We start from the raw sequence: 16,905 nt of genomic DNA on the forward strand, positions 1-16,905 counted from the left end.
GAATTAAGTTTTGCTTAAGCAAATGCAAAATAGCGACGACACAGCTACTGCTAATTAAAAAGAAGAATCTTGGCATAGCTCTATCTAGCAGAGCAATGACACTGAGGAGCGTACTCATGAAAAATATTTGCACAATAAACCAATTCTCCTCATTTCTGACAACTTCCTGAGATACGGTTTGTGCTGTCATGAAAGTGTTTTCTTGCATAGTCTACGTTAAAATGCAGAGAAATGGCGATGTGATTCTTAAAACTGCTTCAGTACTTCAAGATGTCCCATGGTATTTCTACACTTGAAAAACAACATTTCTGAGGGGCAGAGCGCGTTGCTCCTACCCCAGCAGTTAAAACTTGTAACAGGGTAGCATCTTCGGGTGCAGACTTTAAAAACGTGAGGTGACCCATCTATTTGACCCAGCAAAGGTTTCAAATACCTCGTGAGGCTCCCAGAACGCACGTGTCACTTCTCAGCCAGAGCCTTTCAACTGTAAATTCTCAAGGTGGAGGTACAAGTTCAAGATTTACTTTTTAGAGTCTTCCCGTACTGGCTCAGCCAGTGGAAGGCTACAAAAAGGCAGTGCTCCAGGTACCGCTTCTGCTGTAAAAGCCCTCTCAGCCTCCTCCTGTGTGGCTCAACCAGCATGTTCATAGCTCCAAGCCAGGGCTTGGAGTCGGGCAGGTGCTTTCCTCTTGACTCCAGCTGCATCCTCGTCAGAGAACTCGCTGGGTTCTCCTGCCTTCCCCCAGTACCTTGGAATTCTCTTTGTCTCATTGCAAAGAAGTCTGTGCAAGGGACAGATGAACCTGAACTTTGTGCTTTGAACTTTTCAATTTGTGACTCTTGTTAAAGTAAAATCCCTCATGATTAATACTGACACAGGCATTGCCCCGTTCCCCAGCTAAACATCATTAACAGTATATAGCCTGGGGTTTCCTGCCAGATCAGCCCGGCAAGGATTCACTTGCTCTTTTCCCCTCCTTTCAAGTAGTGCCAGTGCCCTTTCCCCATCCATGAGGCTGCTGCAGCAGGTTCTTCTTTGCAGTAGTGAAAGCGTGAGCTGTGGTTTTGCTTTCTTGCAGTGTTTGTAACTGTCAAGCGCTGCTGAACTGTGTCTGGAGGATGGAGTCCACTGCCTGTCCTTTCCCTCTCCTCCCTTGAAGCGAGGTACTGTGTCAGCCTCTCCTGCTCAATACTGACTCCAGGCCACCTCCTCCTCTCTTATTTATTTTCTGTCAGCGCAAAGTTCTAGAGACTGTAAATAAGAGCCCCACTGCTGCTTTCAACACCATTTCTGCTCTATGAGAAGCTGCCATCTTAGAGCTACAACTCCTTTGGGACTTCTATCACTATATAATGCAGAATTACAAATAAGAATTAAAAGAGAAGCTATAAGGAACCAGATCTTGGCTTCTAATATGATCCCAGTGCCATTTCCAAAGAGTCGAGCCATCTTTTAAGTTTGCCAGGGTGTGAAGGCCGCAGCTTTGAAGGCAGCTGACTGAGCAGCAGTGCCCTCGGGGCCGTGGCACATACAGGAGCTGAGGGGTGGCAGCGAGGCACCAGCACCCTTTGGCGCTGCCCTGCAGTGGGGCAGCGGTGGGAGGGAAGGAGGTCTCCTTTGGCACGGCCCCCGGAGGGCTTGCAGGGGCTTTGGGTTGGGTCTGGCTGAGCAGACCAGCCTTTGCGAGGCAGATGCAGCATGGCCCCATTAGCTGAGGCTGCGGTGCCCAGCCCTGCAGGGACCAGGCGCTCAGGCAGCGGGGACAGGCACACGCTCACCTTGGCCAGCAGTCTCGCCTGCCATGAGTTGCCTCACGCCCAGCTGCTGCACGCCAGGCCTGCTCTCAGGCACTCTCCACGAACAGGACCATGTGCCACCACCACCGTAGGCAGCCTGACACAAACCCTCTCCCCCCAGGTTCACACCAGCCTTTGCACCGCCCTTGGCAGGTCCCTGTCAGCAAGCCCAGCACAGCATCCCGCTGCCTTTGGCCGCGCTGGGCTCCGCAGCAGCAGGCATCGCCTGCATCCCACTGCTCCCCCTGCCCCACGCTTGTCCCTACACCAGCGACAGGGCTCCACCACAATTTACTCACAGCAGAGGCTGGGGAAGGAACAACTGCTACAAAGAGAGGTGGGGATACCTGTCGGCACACAAAAGAGACATTTGTGGCGCTTCCTACCCATACCTGACTTTGCATACCGTTCAGGGAAGAGCGCTTGAAGCACCACGACTTGCTGCCACCTGGCACAACTGCTTTACACACCAGTAAATCAGAACAGCAGACTCCCGAGTTTGGAATAAGACAAAATCATTGTTCACTTGCTTCACATTTAAGAAAAAAACATGGTTCATTAAAACAGCTTTAATGAAAAAATAAAGTTCTGAATTAAACTATAATTATACATGGCTGAAAGTGATGAACTAAAAGAATGGAGGTGTTACTTTTTTTTTCTCTCTGCTGATACTGTAATGTGCTGGACTTCTCAGACACCACCTATTGGGATAAATCTGAAAAGGTAACAGAACAAGAGTCAGTCACGTGGATTAGTATTGAACCTCTGTGAAAAAGAGCCAGTTTGCTTGGCAGTTCGCCATTTCTCCCATAAAAGCTTCAGGAACACGTTCCACGGAGGTCCAGCTGAATTGCAGACACGCTGTAAACACAAGAGATGCCAATTTTCAGAGCAGGTCCAACCCTTACACAGCTTGTGACTGGGATCTTCCAAAGCCTTTCTGTTTGCAGAGTGAAATGGCAGCATTTAAGAACTTTGGTTATTTTTCTGGCTGCAAAGAACAGTCAGGCAGCCGTCAGGGGCAAGTCTTTGGCAAACTCCTTAGTGGTTCCGTGTAGCTTCCAGAGGGCAGCGTACCACAGTCATGGTCTTAAGATTTTACAGACGCTGGAGCCGGTTTTCAGAACCCAGAGTCGGTTGCTGCAGGTTGGTGGAACTGGATTTTTGTGAAGAAGCAGGGCAGAGGCACAGTTGCACATCGTGCAGCTCTGCCATCCCGACCTGGGCCGGCAGATGTTTCCTGCCCCTGTGTTCCACGCCAGGGAGCCGCAGGGCACCGCAGTGCTGGGCCGTCTGCCTGAGGCTTTGGCAGCGCCGTGTCAAACACCTGAAGGAGGGTACCTGACTCTGTGTGCTGGCAAGATGTCCGTCATCACCAGGATGCATCTCCTGACGAACCAGCGCTTGGATAAGGCAGTGGCCTAATGCGGTGCATCTGCAGGACCAACATGGACACTCCTACCAGTACGGCTCGTCTTGCTTTGGCTGTGGTACTCGCCAGCGATTCCCCTTGCCTCATGGTCTCACCAGACAGGGCGCGTATTGTTCAGCGGGCAGAACTTCAGAGAAATACCTCGAAATGTCAACTGAATTTGTGCGATATGTACGGCTCACTCTGTTTAGTCGTCGAGGAACAACACTGCCATCTTGGTGGCCTCGCGCACGAGCCTCAACTCCCTGTCACGTTCCTGAATGGATTTCCCTTGGGCTGGGGCCCCAGGAAGTCCTGTCGAGGGACTGCAGTGTTGGCGGGGCCTGGGCGCTCTCCTGTCCTCCCCCGCACTGGATGGATCTTCATTGCACTTCACCTTGCTGGCTGCGTAGCATTTGCTTTTGTCTGTGTAATTTGCAACCAATAGGTTACAGATTCCATTTTTTTTGATTACAAATCCAGTCTCATAAAACAGACAGCAAAACCAAAAGTCAGCTCAGCTGTCGTACTTGGATGGAAATGATCAAATCCCAAACCAGACCTGCCAGGTTCTAAGTTTACTATGGCCCCTTTTACAGTCCACGTTGGAATTCTGGACTGAGAAAAGGGAGAGTCATCGTCTTCTTAAAACAGGACCTTAAAGTTTAACGAAGGGCCAGGAAATGGAGCAAACGGTATTCCTCCATACACACATCTGAGCCAATCATGCAAAACAAAGTCATGAAAAGTCACCGTAAGGAGAGACCTTCTAGGAAGAAATCTAGTGATGCTTAATCCCTAGTGCTGCCCATCCAGAAGAAGGGCTGCTCTTGTCCTTCAAACGCGCCGGTCCCTCAGTGCAGGAAGATGCCCCATTTGCACTTGAGCGATGCCAAATCACAGAATTCCCCTACAGCCTGAGCCCGCTGAAGAGGGGGCAGATCACACAGAGGTCAGTACGCATTGGCGCTCACTCCTGTGGAGCCTCAGAATCTCTAAGATTGATACATACGGACAAATGGGCAGGTATAATATTACATTAAAATTAAAACACATGGCCATTTACTTTTCAGACTCTTCACACAGATTCCCTCCTCCTCCTCCCCCATCTTTGGAGGAGGAGGAGCTTCCTAGGACAGAGAAGGTTTGCGGTTTCCCGATGGGATGAGAAAACATACGTGGCAAAGGTATTATACATTCCCCAGACATCACCCAATTCATAGTCGTAACCGGACAAAACCCCACCGAACCCAGACAGCTTAGTCTGTCCCTTGAACTAATCAGTATCTAGCAGCAGTTCTGACCGGTCAGCCTCTTCCAGCCCCAGCCGCCCGTGACTTGGTGATTCTTCGTCCCTGTTACCACAGGCCGGCGGGGTGGCCCGTCAGCCTGAGCAGCAGCAGTTCGGGGGAGCTCTCCCCAGCCTCCCGGCCGGTGTCCACAACTCGCCCGCCCGCCTGCGCAGCGCACCAGCACACCCCTCCCTCCCCTAGTCCAGAAAGCGCCTGCGCGAGCCCGTCCGGGAACGGTTCGAACGGCGAATGTCAAACTTGGAGTCCCGGCACTTCTGGCATATGTAGACCTCTGGGACATTCGACTTGCGGATTTTGGCGCAGGAGAGGTGGATCCAGGTATGGCACTCGTTACACTCGATCATCGGCCGCCCGGCGAAAGGCTTCATGCAGAAGCAAGTGACTAGGTCCCACGAGTCATCATCTGCAAAAAGAAATGGCAAGTAATGGTTTTAACTGCCAACACCTCCCGCCTGCGCTGGGAATTTTGCTCTCCTTTCCCACTAGATTGAAACCTGGGTTTCAAAGACAAGCACTTTGCTGATTTTTTCCAGGTCTCTCTTGTGCAGGCAGAGACTCTCAGCAGTACAAAAGAGGCCGTAATCCATGAGAGGAGAACTGCCTGCTTTTATAAAGTCACAGCTTCTCACTCAGTTTTACTGTGAAAGCAGCCAACCACCCCCCCATTCCCCCAAAAACCCCAACTACTACTGAATCCTGCCAGGCAGCACACCTTGGCGTTCTCCTCCCACTGCAAGTAAACTGCAAAGAGCTCGGCAAGAGCAGCACCACTTCCACCTGCCTAATCCCTTTCAGCCAGCCAGGCCACCTACCCGAATCCACCATGATGTCCTCATCATCACCAGTGCCATCCTCATCCCGAAAGACCACCTGCTTCCCCTGTCGAATGACCGTTCGTTTGCCGACACTCTGGATCTCCACCGTCTGCTCAGCCGTCACGGCAGGGTAGGAGACGCTGGATGGCGTGTCAGAGTCCCATACCGAGCAGTGCTCGGTTGCAGACTGAGGGTCACCCTCAGACGAGGGGCTCATCGGCGTCTCTACGTAAGAGTCCTCTGTCTCCAGGTCCAGCAGCTTCTCCTCATAGTCCTCCTCTGCAGACACTTCTGTTTCCCTCCTCTTCAGCTTCTTCTTCTTCCTGATCTTATCAATTTGCTTTCGCTCCGGCAGGAAGTTGCTGGGTTTTGCCCGCTGGAACAGGGAACCGTATGGTTTTGCTCGCTTAAGCTGACTAAAGTTCTTTCTGTTCTTGGTGGGCAGGGCAACGGAAGAGGGGATGTCATTGAAGCGGGGCTCCCAGCTATCGCTGTCAATCGTGCCCCCAGTGCTGTTGGGAGGGCTGGGGCTGTTCCTTAGTGGCGTTTCCTGGAAAACATCGAGAAAAGCAGATAAAAGCCTTTAATTGGAGCCGGCTCGTGTGTGGCACTGAGGCACTGTGCCCTCTCCCCCGCAGCACTGCCTGGCGTGGCCCATCTCACCCAGGCTCCTGCTCTCCCTGTGCTGCCGCAGGGATCTCCCTCGCACCCTCCCGCAGGGATCCTGGGCAGGGAACGGCGACCCCGGGCTCCACTCTTCTCACCCCGCCCAAAGAGCGTCCCCCTCCCGGTGCCTCCAGCCCTCCCACCTGCTGCGGGTCCCCCTTTTGTCCCGGGGACGGCAGCCGATATTCGGGAAAAGCGCAGCAGACCCTGCCGCGGGGGGGGGAAGGGGGGGGACGACACGGGGGATGCCCGAGGTGGGGGGGGGGGCCGGTCCCGGCGCTTCTCACCTCCTGCGGGTACGGGATGTAGCCGGCGTAGGCCAAGACGAAGGTGCAGAACTTGTTGAAGTCCTCCACGGTGCGGTGCCGCCGGGAGGCGGGGGAGAAATCCTGCGGGAAGGGGGGTCAGCGGGGCCGGGCACGGCCGGGGGGAGGCGCCGCCGCCGCCGCTCCCCGCAGCCCGGCCCCGCCCGCCGCCGCCCCACCCCCAACCGCCACCAGCCGCCGGGCAGCCCCCCCCCCGCGCCCCCCCCGCGCCCCCCCCCCCCGCCGCTCTCGGTACCGGGCCCTCCGGCGGGCCAGCCCCCACAGCAGGGCACGGCGGGGCGTGCCGCCGCCATTCCTCACCCCGCCGCTCCGCGTTCGGGCGGCACAAGATGGCCCCGGCCCCGCGCCGGGGCGGCGGCGGGGAGTGGGTACCGGCGACCGAGCCGGGCCGGGTCGGAACGGGCCGGGTCGGGCCGGGCGGCGGGAGACGCCCCCCCCCCCCCCCCTCCCGAGCCCACGGGGCCCGGCTCACCTCCGGGGCGAACGGGGAGGCGCAGGAGTCGGAGTCCATGTCCCGGCGCGGGAGGCGGAGGCGGGGCCGGGGCGGCGGCGGTAACCGGGCAGCGCCGACACCCGCGAACCGCTCGGTACCGGCGGGAGGCGGCGAAGGGGCGGCCGCCCGCGCGGGGGCCGCCGGGAGCCGTAGTCCGGGCGTGCGCAGTGCGGCCGCGGGGGCCGCCGGGAGCGGGGGCGGGGCGGGGGCGGGGCGAGGGCGGCGCTGAGCGGAGCGGAGCCGAGCGGAGCGGAACGTGGAGCCCGGCGGTGAGCCCGGTGGCGATGTGGGGGGGCACCGGCGGCCAGGGGGGCACTGGCGGGCGGGAGCCCGCCGCGGAACCGCCGCTAAGGCGTTGGGGGGGGGAGCGGCCTCTCCGCCGGAGGCGTGAGCCCGGGCCTCCGCCCGCGGTGAGGGCCAGCCCGCAGGGCCAGGGCCTGGCGTCTGAGGAAAGGCCCCCGGTGGGCGCGCCGGGAGGCGGCGGGGGTGCTGCTCCCGCCCGGGCACCGCGCCGGGGGACCGGGCCGCCTGGGCCCGCAGCGCTGCCGGCCCGCGGAGCTGCGGGCGGCTCCCGGGGGCCGCAACCCGGCGGAGTTGCCGCACGGGCCGCGTACAAACGCCGCCCGCCTCGGCGGGGCCCGCGCCTTGGGCTGCTCCGCGGGGCAGGGGGTGTTTTCCAGGGCTGCGTACTTCTGTCCCGCTTCCCGGGCTGGGAACGTTTCTCCCTGTGCTAACCCAGCCTGTCCTCTTTTTTTCTTTCTTTCCTTAGTCCTGTAAGCTGCTCCTGGGGTGACCCCTGAGGGGCTCCGCGCAGGGCGTGACACGGCGTGTGCTCCCACAGGCACGGCATGGCGGCGAGCACGGGCAGCGGCGCGACGGCGGCGGCCACCGGGGAGCCAGCGCACGCGGTGTCCCTGCTGCGGGGGCTGAGCGCGCTGCGAGCCGAGCGGAGCCTTCTGGATGTGACGGTGGTAGCGGGCGGCCGGGAGTTTGGGGCACACCGTGCCGTCCTGGCTGCCGCCTCCGGCTATTTCCGTGCCATGTTTGGCGGGGCGCTGCGGGAGGCACGGGCTGAGCGGGTGCGGCTGCACGGTGTGGAGCCCGAGTGCCTGGCGCGCCTCCTCGACTTCGCCTACACCGGCCGGGTGGGAGGGCTGGGCCCCGACATTGCCGAGCGCCTCCTGCGCGCTGCTGACCTGCTGCAGTTCCCTGCAGTCAAGGAGGCCTGTGGCGCCTGGCTGGCACGCCAGCTGGAGCCCGCCAATGCCCTGGAGATGCAGGACTTTGCCGAGGCCTTCGCCTGCCCGGCACTGGCGGCTGCTGCCCACCGCTTTGTCCTGCGCCATGTGGGCGAGTTGGGCGCTCAGCTGGAACGGCTGCCGCTTCCACGCCTCCTCTCCTACCTGCGGGACGATGGGCTCTGTGTGCCTAAGGAGGAGGCTGCCTTCCAGCTGGCACTGCGCTGGGTGCGTGCCGACCCCGCCACCCGTGCCCCGCTGCTGCCCCAGCTCCTGGCCCATGTCCGCCTGCCCTTTGTGCGCCGCTTCTACCTGCTGGCCCACGTGGAGGGCGAGCCACTGGTGGCCCGCTGCCCGCCCTGCCTGCGCCTCCTGCGTGAGGCCCGCGACTTCCAGGCTGCTCGCCTTGACCGCCACGACCGGGGGCCCTGCGCCCGCATGCGCCCTCGGCCCTCCACCGGCCTCGCCGAGATCCTCGTCCTCGTCGGTGGCTGTGACCGTGACTGCGACGAGCTCGTCACCGTTGACTGCTACAACCCACGTACTGGCCACTGGCGCTACCTGGCAGAGTTCCCTGAGCACCTGGGTGGGGGCTACAGCGTCGCTGCGCTGGGCAATGACATCTATGTCACTGGTAAGGCGTGTGGGGCGCAGAAGAACTGGTGTTAAGATTTCCGTTGAAAACACATGGTTCTAGCAGCAAGGCTTGGCTTTTCTTGGGGTAGCAGGGCGTGTGAAACTCTGCTCAGGCTCAGTACAACTGCAGCCTGAAGATGGGCGTAGGGACTCCTGGAGTCAGTGCTGGATTTAGCAGCTGATCTCAATCTGGGAGGTATTTTGTCGCAAGTAATGCTTCTGAGCACAGGGGCAGAAGTCACAGCTCTTGCACCAGTGGATCTTTCTAATTGCTCACTCTGGGGGACAGGAATGACTTGAGAGGGTTTTGAATTTCTGTCTGCGAAGAAGCTGTTTGGGTACAGAGCCCCATGAATCACAAATCCAGCGCGTGCTTGAGGCAAGAGGCGTGTCAGAAAGCCCCGGGTTCCTCAGCCAGTCACTGCCTATGAGTCACAGTACCTTCCCCAGCACAAATCCTGCCTCCTCGCAGTCCGCTGGGGCTATAATTACTTCTCTCAAGGTGACACGGATGTGTAATTTTGGCTGTTAATCCACGTGTAGATGCCTCCTTTGAACTACATCCCCATAGCTGGAGCAGCAGCCTTGCGGCAGCCTTAACAAACCAAGGCCTGGGAAACCAGGCGCCGCAGAACAGCTTGCTCTGGGTGTGCAGGACGCACTGACAAAGATTTGAAGGGCAGGTCAAATGCAGGTGAACAGAAAACTGTTTATTCCCTAGTCATGAGCAGAAAACAAGGATTTGCCTTAAGGGCAGAGCTGTAAAAATGATGGGCTACCACACAGCTCGTTTGATGTCCCTTATGTCCCTTGGGAGTTTCCCAGAACAATCCCAGGCAGGTCTGGGGGTGCTGATGCTGCTGGGAGCCCTGTGCTTCGGTGAGGCTGCTGCTGGTGGGGATCTTTGGTCGCTCCGGTGAGGCTGCTGCTGGTGGGGATCTTTGGTCGCTCTGCTTAGTGTTGGTGTAGCGCTGGCAGTGGGGAGGGTTGGAAGGCTTCCGTGCTGCCAGCCGTAATGCTGCCTGGGCAGCCAGGCACTGGTGAGCATTAGTGTCCACAGCATTGCAGCAGCCTCTGGATAGTAGTGCAGCAGGGGTTGCAAAATGGGAGAGAAAATTGTTACTTAGAAGGATGGAGGTAGTCAGCCCTGGGAGATGTGTTTTGAGTTGTGTCTGAGTACCGACTAGGAACGACATGGGAAAAGTCCTTCCTGGCTGGCTGGGAAAGAAATGGTGCAAAGCTTCCGTTAAAATCCTGGTGGTGCATGCCAGTGTCCTCCAGTACCAACATATTTTCATAATCTGTGGCCCCAGGAAGCAGATGAGTGGGGGTGGGTATTAAGAAGGCGTAGCTGGAAGACAGAGCAAAGATGCCAGTCCCGAGCCAACCCCTCTTCCATCACCCCCTAGTACTTCCCTTTGTGAAATCACACTTTGAAACGTGGCGTGCTGTGCTGCAGGCGGATCGGACGGCTCCAGGCTGTACGACTGCGTCTGGAGGTACAATTCCAGCGTCAACGAGTGGACGGAGGTGTCTCCCATGCTGAAAGCCAGAGAATACCACAGCTCCACGGTCCTGGACGGGCTGCTGTATGTGATCGCCTCCGACAGCACGGAGCGCTACGACCACTCGGTGGACAGCTGGGAGGCTCTGCAGCCCATGCTGTACCCCATGGACAACTGCTCCACCACCTCATGCCGCGGCAAGCTGTTTGCTATAGGCTCCCTGGCTGGCAAGGAGTCCATGGTTATGCAGTGCTACGACCCTGACAGTGACCTGTGGTCCCTCGTGAACTGCGGCCACCTGCCTCCCTGGTCCTTTGCCCCAAAGACAGTCACTCTCAACGGCCTCATGTACTTCATAAGGTGAGTAGCGGGAGCGATAACCTCCCTCCCTGTGTCCTCATGAGGCAACCCCGGGGCTTCCTTTTTTCCTCTTTTGCCTAGAGAGGTTGTGGATTCTCCTTCTCTAGAGACATTCAAAATCCACCTGGATGTGACTGTGCAGCCTGCTCTAGGAGAGCCTGCTTTAGGAGGGTGGTGGACTGGATGATCTCCAGAGGCCCCTTCCAATCCCAACTATTCTGTGATTCCCCGGGAAGGCATGTGGATTTGGTGGGTGGTCATAGGAGAGCACTGCATTGGGAGAGCATGGCAGTGCTTCCTCTGGCGCAGGTGCGTCTGTAAACTGCCACCCCTCCGTCTTTTGCTTCTGTTGTAGCTAGACCTCAAAGAGCCACGCTTAAAACTGTGTAAAAATGTCTGAATCTAAACCCATGGGCTGGGGAACAGCCAGGTATAGATCCGGCTGAAGTCAGCAGCCCTGCTTGGAAATAGACTTCTCGGTTTTCTTGGCTTCTGGTTCAACCCCCACCCCTTGTTACTATAAATAAATGAGTAAGCTCCAAGAAAACGTTAAACTGTAGCGCAGGCGAGGACATCTTCCGTCTCAGCAGAGATAAGAGGAGTGAAGATGAAATGATTGGTCACTATTTTTAAGCGCCTTTCCAATTAGGGACTTAATTACCCATCTAGAGCTATCCTGGTGGCGCAAATACTTCAGTTATCCACTTAATTAAAAATAAACTGAAAGGCATGCTAGCACTGAAGCATCTCATCTTGTCACGTTGACTCTGAGCAAACAGACTTCTGTGATGGCCTCCAGACCCTTTTCTTCTTTTCGTCTCCTCTTGGCTTTGCATAAAGCAGCAACTTCTACCCAAGGCATTTTCTTTGATTGATTTGGGTTCAGCCAAGTGTCTTGGTTCCTGGCAGTTGTTTGCAGATAGCCCTTGGAGTCACCTGGTTTTCAGTAAATACTGGCAGGGGTCTTCTAGCTCTTTGGCTATTTGTCACAAGCTGATTCTATAGGTTTTCCTTTTTCCATTTTAAAAGACTGATGATTGACACTTTAGCATTTCTGATCACTTATGCAGGAGTTAACAAGGAGATTATCGGGACCAAATTTTTCTCCCCTCATTTCACATGCTGTTCTGTACAGCTATAAGGTAATCCTTGGAGGACAGAGGAATAGGTTACCAGTAAAAGTCACAAACTCATTTTTTGGTTACTTTTAATAGCTCAGGCTAAAGCTTCTGACTGAAGATCCCCTCTAATGGGACTAGTTTTATAAGTATAAATACAGCACAGCAGGGGGGCTTAGGTCTTCCGCTGCATCCTTCTTGGAGCTAGCCCTGAGATGGGAGCGGAGCTTCTGGCCTGTCACCTTGTTTCCCTTCCATTTCTTCAGGGTTTTCAGCTTCAGACTTGGAAGCATTTGACTCGCCTGCTGCTGTTAGTTACGGGCAGTGATGTGAGCAGCAGCGGTTTGTTCAGGTACAAAGGGCTCGGCAGCAGCGCTGTGTCCCAAGGCAGGTGCCAGCTCTTGGTTCTGAGCAGTTCGGAGGAAGAAGGGTTGGTCTTGGTGCCACTCGGTGGGGCTTGGAGCGCTCACATACATGTGCTCGTGTTAAAGATGTTTCGTTCAGATGAGTATCAGCTTGGTTCCAGGCACATCGCAGAAGTAACTCAAACTAAAGAAACTGGTTTTCAGGCGTGTGTCTTTCGGGTACCTTAGATACGCTTGTGTGGAACGTACCCAGAAAGCCCCGTGGCACGCAGTTGGCTGCGCCACAGGCTTAGCAGACCGATTGCTGATGTAATAGTTTGCTGAACAGGCACTCCTGTTGCAGGTCAGACTTCTTACTTATTTTCACTCCCTCCCCTGCTCAGATTCACATGAGCAGTCGATAGCAGTACCTAGTGACCAGCACATGTCAACGCACCATGTCACGATAGATACAGAGACAATGAAATATTCCTTGCAGCCTTTTGAATCTGTCTATAGCAGGACTGTCTTGCAGTAAGTGATGGCACTTCTCCGGCTGCCCTGACCTTGTCCTCTTCACATTCCTGTGTCAGCAGCATGCGTTTCTGCAGCACAAACTTCCTCACCTGTTGCTGTCGCCCTCCCATGTCGCGGGTGGAACGGCTGAGAGAAGCCTTGGGGGATTACGCTGCCACCACCAGCTCTTCCCTCACGGTCCAGTCCTCTGGCCCATCTAAATTTGGCGTTGGCAAAAAACTCCAACAGTAGGGATGCCATTACTTTGAAGTACACAGAGGTTTAAGCCTCTCCAGCACAGCAGTAAATTTTCTTCTAGACCCTGAAGCACTTGGCACTAAAGCTGTATTGGTCTGGGTGGGAAATGGCATGTGCTGTCAGTTTGCTCTGTTTCTGGTCATTTTGTCTGCTGCCTTCCCTCCTAGGCAGTGTCCTAAAACTCAGCATACACCAGACAGTATAGAGCACATTGCTTTGCCTGTAGAGAAGCTCCGGAGGGGCACTCGTGCTCTTTGGGTGTAGGTCACTGGCTCTGAGAATGGGCTGTGCTCCTGCGCTAATATGTGGTACATGCACAAGGCCTGTGCCAGCCTGCCTCGTGGGCAGGGGCACACCAGAGAGCTCCAGGCGTTTCCTGGGGCTGAGCATCACGGCCGGCGCAGGAGAAGGCTGGGGTCTGCGTCGAGACCTCTGCATTTGTACAGGAACCCTTCGGTCTCCGATACAAGTCATGGGATTGGAGCAGAAGTGCTTGCGGTGGCATTTCAGGCTGTTGAACTGGGGGCTTCACAAGACGGGAGGTTTGTAGAACTCAGAAGAGTAATTTTGTGTTATCTCCCACAGAGATGACTCTGCTGAAGTGGATGTTTACAATCCAGCAAAGAATGAATGGGATAAAATCCCAGCCATGCTTCAGGTAGGACGCTTACCGGCCTATGGGATGCCCATCAGTGTTAAAAATTGGCTTAAATTCCCTTTGGAAAACCAGGTGCTCTTTCAGTTGTAACCCCTTGCATGTGAAACGCATTTCAGCGTATCGGAGTCACCTGGAAGAAAAAATCCTGGCCTGTAGTTGTGTGGCCGGGTGTTCAGCCCAGCGTGCAGGAGCTGGGTGCCACTGGAAAGCTCTGTTCCCCCCGTGGTTTGGTTCAGAGCCAGCAGCTGGTGGGTGCTGAGCCCGGTCCCAGTGAGCAGTTGTGGGACAGTACCCAACATTTCATTGTCTGCCTGCTTGGGCAAAACCCTCCTTTCTGATTGTTTATGTTTATTTTTATGTTGTAGGTGCATGTTGGGGGGAGCGTGGCTGTGCTCGGCGGGAAGCTCTATGTCTCTGGCGGCTACGATAACACGTTCGAACTCTCAGACGTCCTGGAAGCCTACGACCCCGAGACACGAACGTGGAGCGTGGTGGGCCGACTCCCCGAGCCCATCTTCTGGCACGGCAGCGTCAGCATATTCCGGCAGTTCATGCCAGAAACCACACAGGAGGATGACGGCATCATGCTGGACAACACCATCAACTTGAACAGGCAGCGTGAAAACCTTCACAACCAGAACCTTAACGAGCTTCGTTAGTGGGGGAAGGCGCTGTCCCCCTGGCTTGAGGCGAGTTCGCTATCCAGAACCTGTGTTGCTTTGAGAGAAGGCAGAGGCAAAGCAGTGCCTGGAAACAAAAAAGTACTGATCGTAGAGGGAGTGAAAACTGAATGCTTGACGTGCTGTTGTGGAACCGCAGCCGGCAGCCAGCCAGGCCTCCGCTGCAGCTTCCCTCGGCCCTTCCCTGGGGCAGGAGGAGGCACCGCGCTGCCCGCAGAGACCCAAGAGGTGAACTCTGAGGAAAGCGAGCACGTTGAATGTCGCCGCAGCGTCGCAGCTTATGGCTTTTGGTCAGACACCTTTCGCTGGGAGTTCCTTCACCCCGTAACGCTTTCTTTGCCACCAAACTCCTTTCTTCGGTTTCTTTTCTTGGGAGGGGCCTGTCTGTTAGGACGGTGGTCTGGAACCCGTCTGTCCTGTGCCTCGGAGGAAGACAGACTTCCCGTGCATGCCTTCCTCTGCGTGGTTAGAGCGGGGAAAGGCCTTGCCATGAGAAGCTGGAGGTCCGTTAGGGGCCTTTCCTGCCTGTTGCTGTGGTCCTCAGTTCCCCTTCATGCCTTCAGGAAGAGCAGGCATCCTGTAGCAGGGACCTCGCTGAGGTCAGGTGATGCAGCTTCACCTTCCCCTCTCTCTGATCCTTAGTTCTCCCTGTGTTTTGGTGAGGTTTTTTAAGTTGTGGCATTTAAATTTCTGCAGGTATTTGTTTTCCAACCCTTCCTAACAGAGCACTTTTCCTTCTCAGAAGAAACACCCTTATTTATCTTTTAATCGTGTTCTCCCAACTAGATTGTTTCCGATCACCCCAGCTGTGCCCCCCTTTAAGGCGAGAAGCAAGTACCCCCCTTGGTTGGCCCCAGGAGCAGCTGCCCCGTCGGGGAGGAGCCCTTCTCCCTTCCAGGTGGGACCCGGTGCCTTGATATGGAGCTGAACTAGGCAGAAAAAGCCCCTTCTTGTGGCGAGGGCTGTTTGCTGGCAGTTCTGCTAGGCCGAGCCCTCAGCCAGCGTGTGGGGTTGGGCAGGTTGGCCCTGTGCAGCAAGGGATGATTTTTGTTTCTTCACCATTTTGAAGGAGCTAAGTTTTTTAGTTTAGGGGAAAAAAAAAAAACAAACCTAACACCTTACCAGGAAAGGTGAGCGCAGCTTCCTCAGGAGATTCTCTGCCAGCTTGCAGCATTGCTGGCAGTGTTGAGACACCGTGATGCAGAATCGCTTTCAAATTCATCGCCTCCTGTGAAGGAACCCGCCAGACCTTTGGAGAGGTGTCGTGCCCGTCGTGCCTCCAGTTTGCGGGAGCTCTCAGGATCTGGGCAATCAGAAAATGCCACTGAGGCATTTTGGTAAAGGTGTAGCAGGTAGGCAGAGTGTTGCAGATTGAAAGGTAGTTATTTTAGGGGTTTTTTTCTTCTTCTTTGGGGTTTGCTGGTATTTTTTTTGGCCTGTGTAAGATTTGCCTTTATACTTGCCCAAGTGACCTAGCTAGCTCAGGCTGTATTTCCTCTATCTACCTTAGCTGAAGAGAAGCTGCGCGCAGTTTACTGGCAAACGTTTCTTTAAGGAGCAAACAGTCAAAGCCGCGGTAGGGCCCGCCTCAAAACGAGCGTCGCACCTTTGGGAGAACTGCAAAGTGTACCAGTGGCCGAACGTTGGCTGGATGTGTTCGCTTTTTCAGTCTTTTCTTCTTAACCAATAGGAAAAAAAAAATTGCATTTAAGCTTAATTGGGAGATGGAAAGCCCATTGACTTGATCACATGCCCTCTGGCTTGCCCTTGGATAGCCTCGTGCCGCAGCCCCATCTCCACAACATCAGCTTCTTCACAGCTTTAAGAACATCTGTTGTGCCCCGAGTGCTGTTTTATGCCACGCTCCTCAGCTGTGGAACTTGGGAAAGCCGTTTGCGAAACCCCGGCTGTTCTCCAAGCCTGAAACTTTGACAGTGCCTTGAAACCGCTGCGCGCCAGCGGAGGATTGCGGAGGGGCCTTGCCTGGCTGCTGCAGCCTCTCTGTTTAAAACCCTCCCCGGCGCTGCTGTGGGCTGGGAGGCGCGGGGGAGGCGCGGGGGCCTCGCAATCCAGGGTGGCTCCTTCGTTTCTGGGAGTAATGGCCGTGTCCTGCCACGCCGAGCCAGGAGGCCAGAGCAGCCCATCCCCGTGGCGCCATGTCGTGCCTGGAGGGAGACGGCGCGCACTGCGCAGCTGGACTCGTGTTGCAGACTGAAGTATTTATGCTGAACTATAAATAGTACGCACACTCTGTCTCGTACTGTAGTGCTCGCTGCTAGACCTGCCACCCCCAAATTCCCCAACTGGCTGAACAGTTACCAATCTATATTTATTTTTTGTAAAATTCATTGTGTCTGCATCTTTGAGTACAGTTTAAATACCATCCTTTGAAACAAAGGCATTTTACAGATAATGTATTTTTATTCTGAGTTTGTTTTTAAATTTACTTGCAGCAGTCAAGTTAAATAAAATGTGTTACATAAATCTCCCTTTTCTCTTTGGGGGGAAGGTTTCTGGAGTCAGTTCTTACTGTGACATTTCTCTTTCTAGGCCTGAGGTGCATTTGAAGTGGAGCCTTTCAGCTATCTCGGCGAGTAACAGAGGGAAAGGGGAGAGAGTGTGGCTGTGATTTTGGGGCAGTTGGCTGCAGGCGGTGCTCTTCCCCCCTCTGGGAATACACAGAACAGTTCTCAGTGTTACAGCAACCCTGGATCCTGCTGCTTCAGAGAAATAGAAATCTTCACACCTAAAAACCAGAGCTGAGCATTGTT

The 16,905-nt window shown here is 55.6% G+C and overlaps 2 protein-coding genes across 2 annotated transcripts; one reads left to right on the forward strand and one right to left on the reverse strand.

Annotated features, from left to right (window-relative positions):
• Positions 1-2,351: 2,351 nt before the first annotated feature.
• On the reverse strand, positions 2,352-6,967 carry PHF13 (PHD finger protein 13). Its single transcript, XM_055799764.1, has 4 exons — positions 6,801-6,967; positions 6,290-6,391; positions 5,334-5,886; positions 2,352-4,924 (listed from the first exon to the last, which is right to left on the reverse strand). The coding sequence occupies exons 1-4, from the start codon at positions 6,837-6,839 to the stop codon at positions 4,698-4,700; spliced, it is 921 nt and encodes a 306-aa protein (XP_055655739.1). The 5' UTR covers positions 6,840-6,967; the 3' UTR covers positions 2,352-4,697.
• Positions 6,968-7,025: 58 nt separating this feature from the next.
• On the forward strand, positions 7,026-16,618 carry KLHL21 (kelch like family member 21). The gene is made up of 5 exons (XM_055798293.1): positions 7,026-7,090; positions 7,591-8,693; positions 10,155-10,560; positions 13,382-13,454; positions 13,820-16,618. The coding sequence occupies exons 2-5, from the start codon at positions 7,670-7,672 to the stop codon at positions 14,111-14,113; spliced, it is 1,797 nt and encodes a 598-aa protein (XP_055654268.1). The 5' UTR covers positions 7,026-7,090; positions 7,591-7,669; the 3' UTR covers positions 14,114-16,618.
• The last annotated feature ends 287 nt before the right edge of the window (positions 16,619-16,905 follow it).

The sequence above is a fragment of the Falco peregrinus genome, chromosome 3 (assembly GCF_023634155.1).
Source record: "Falco peregrinus isolate bFalPer1 chromosome 3, bFalPer1.pri, whole genome shotgun sequence".
NCBI lineage: Eukaryota > Metazoa > Chordata > Aves > Falconiformes > Falconidae > Falco > Falco peregrinus.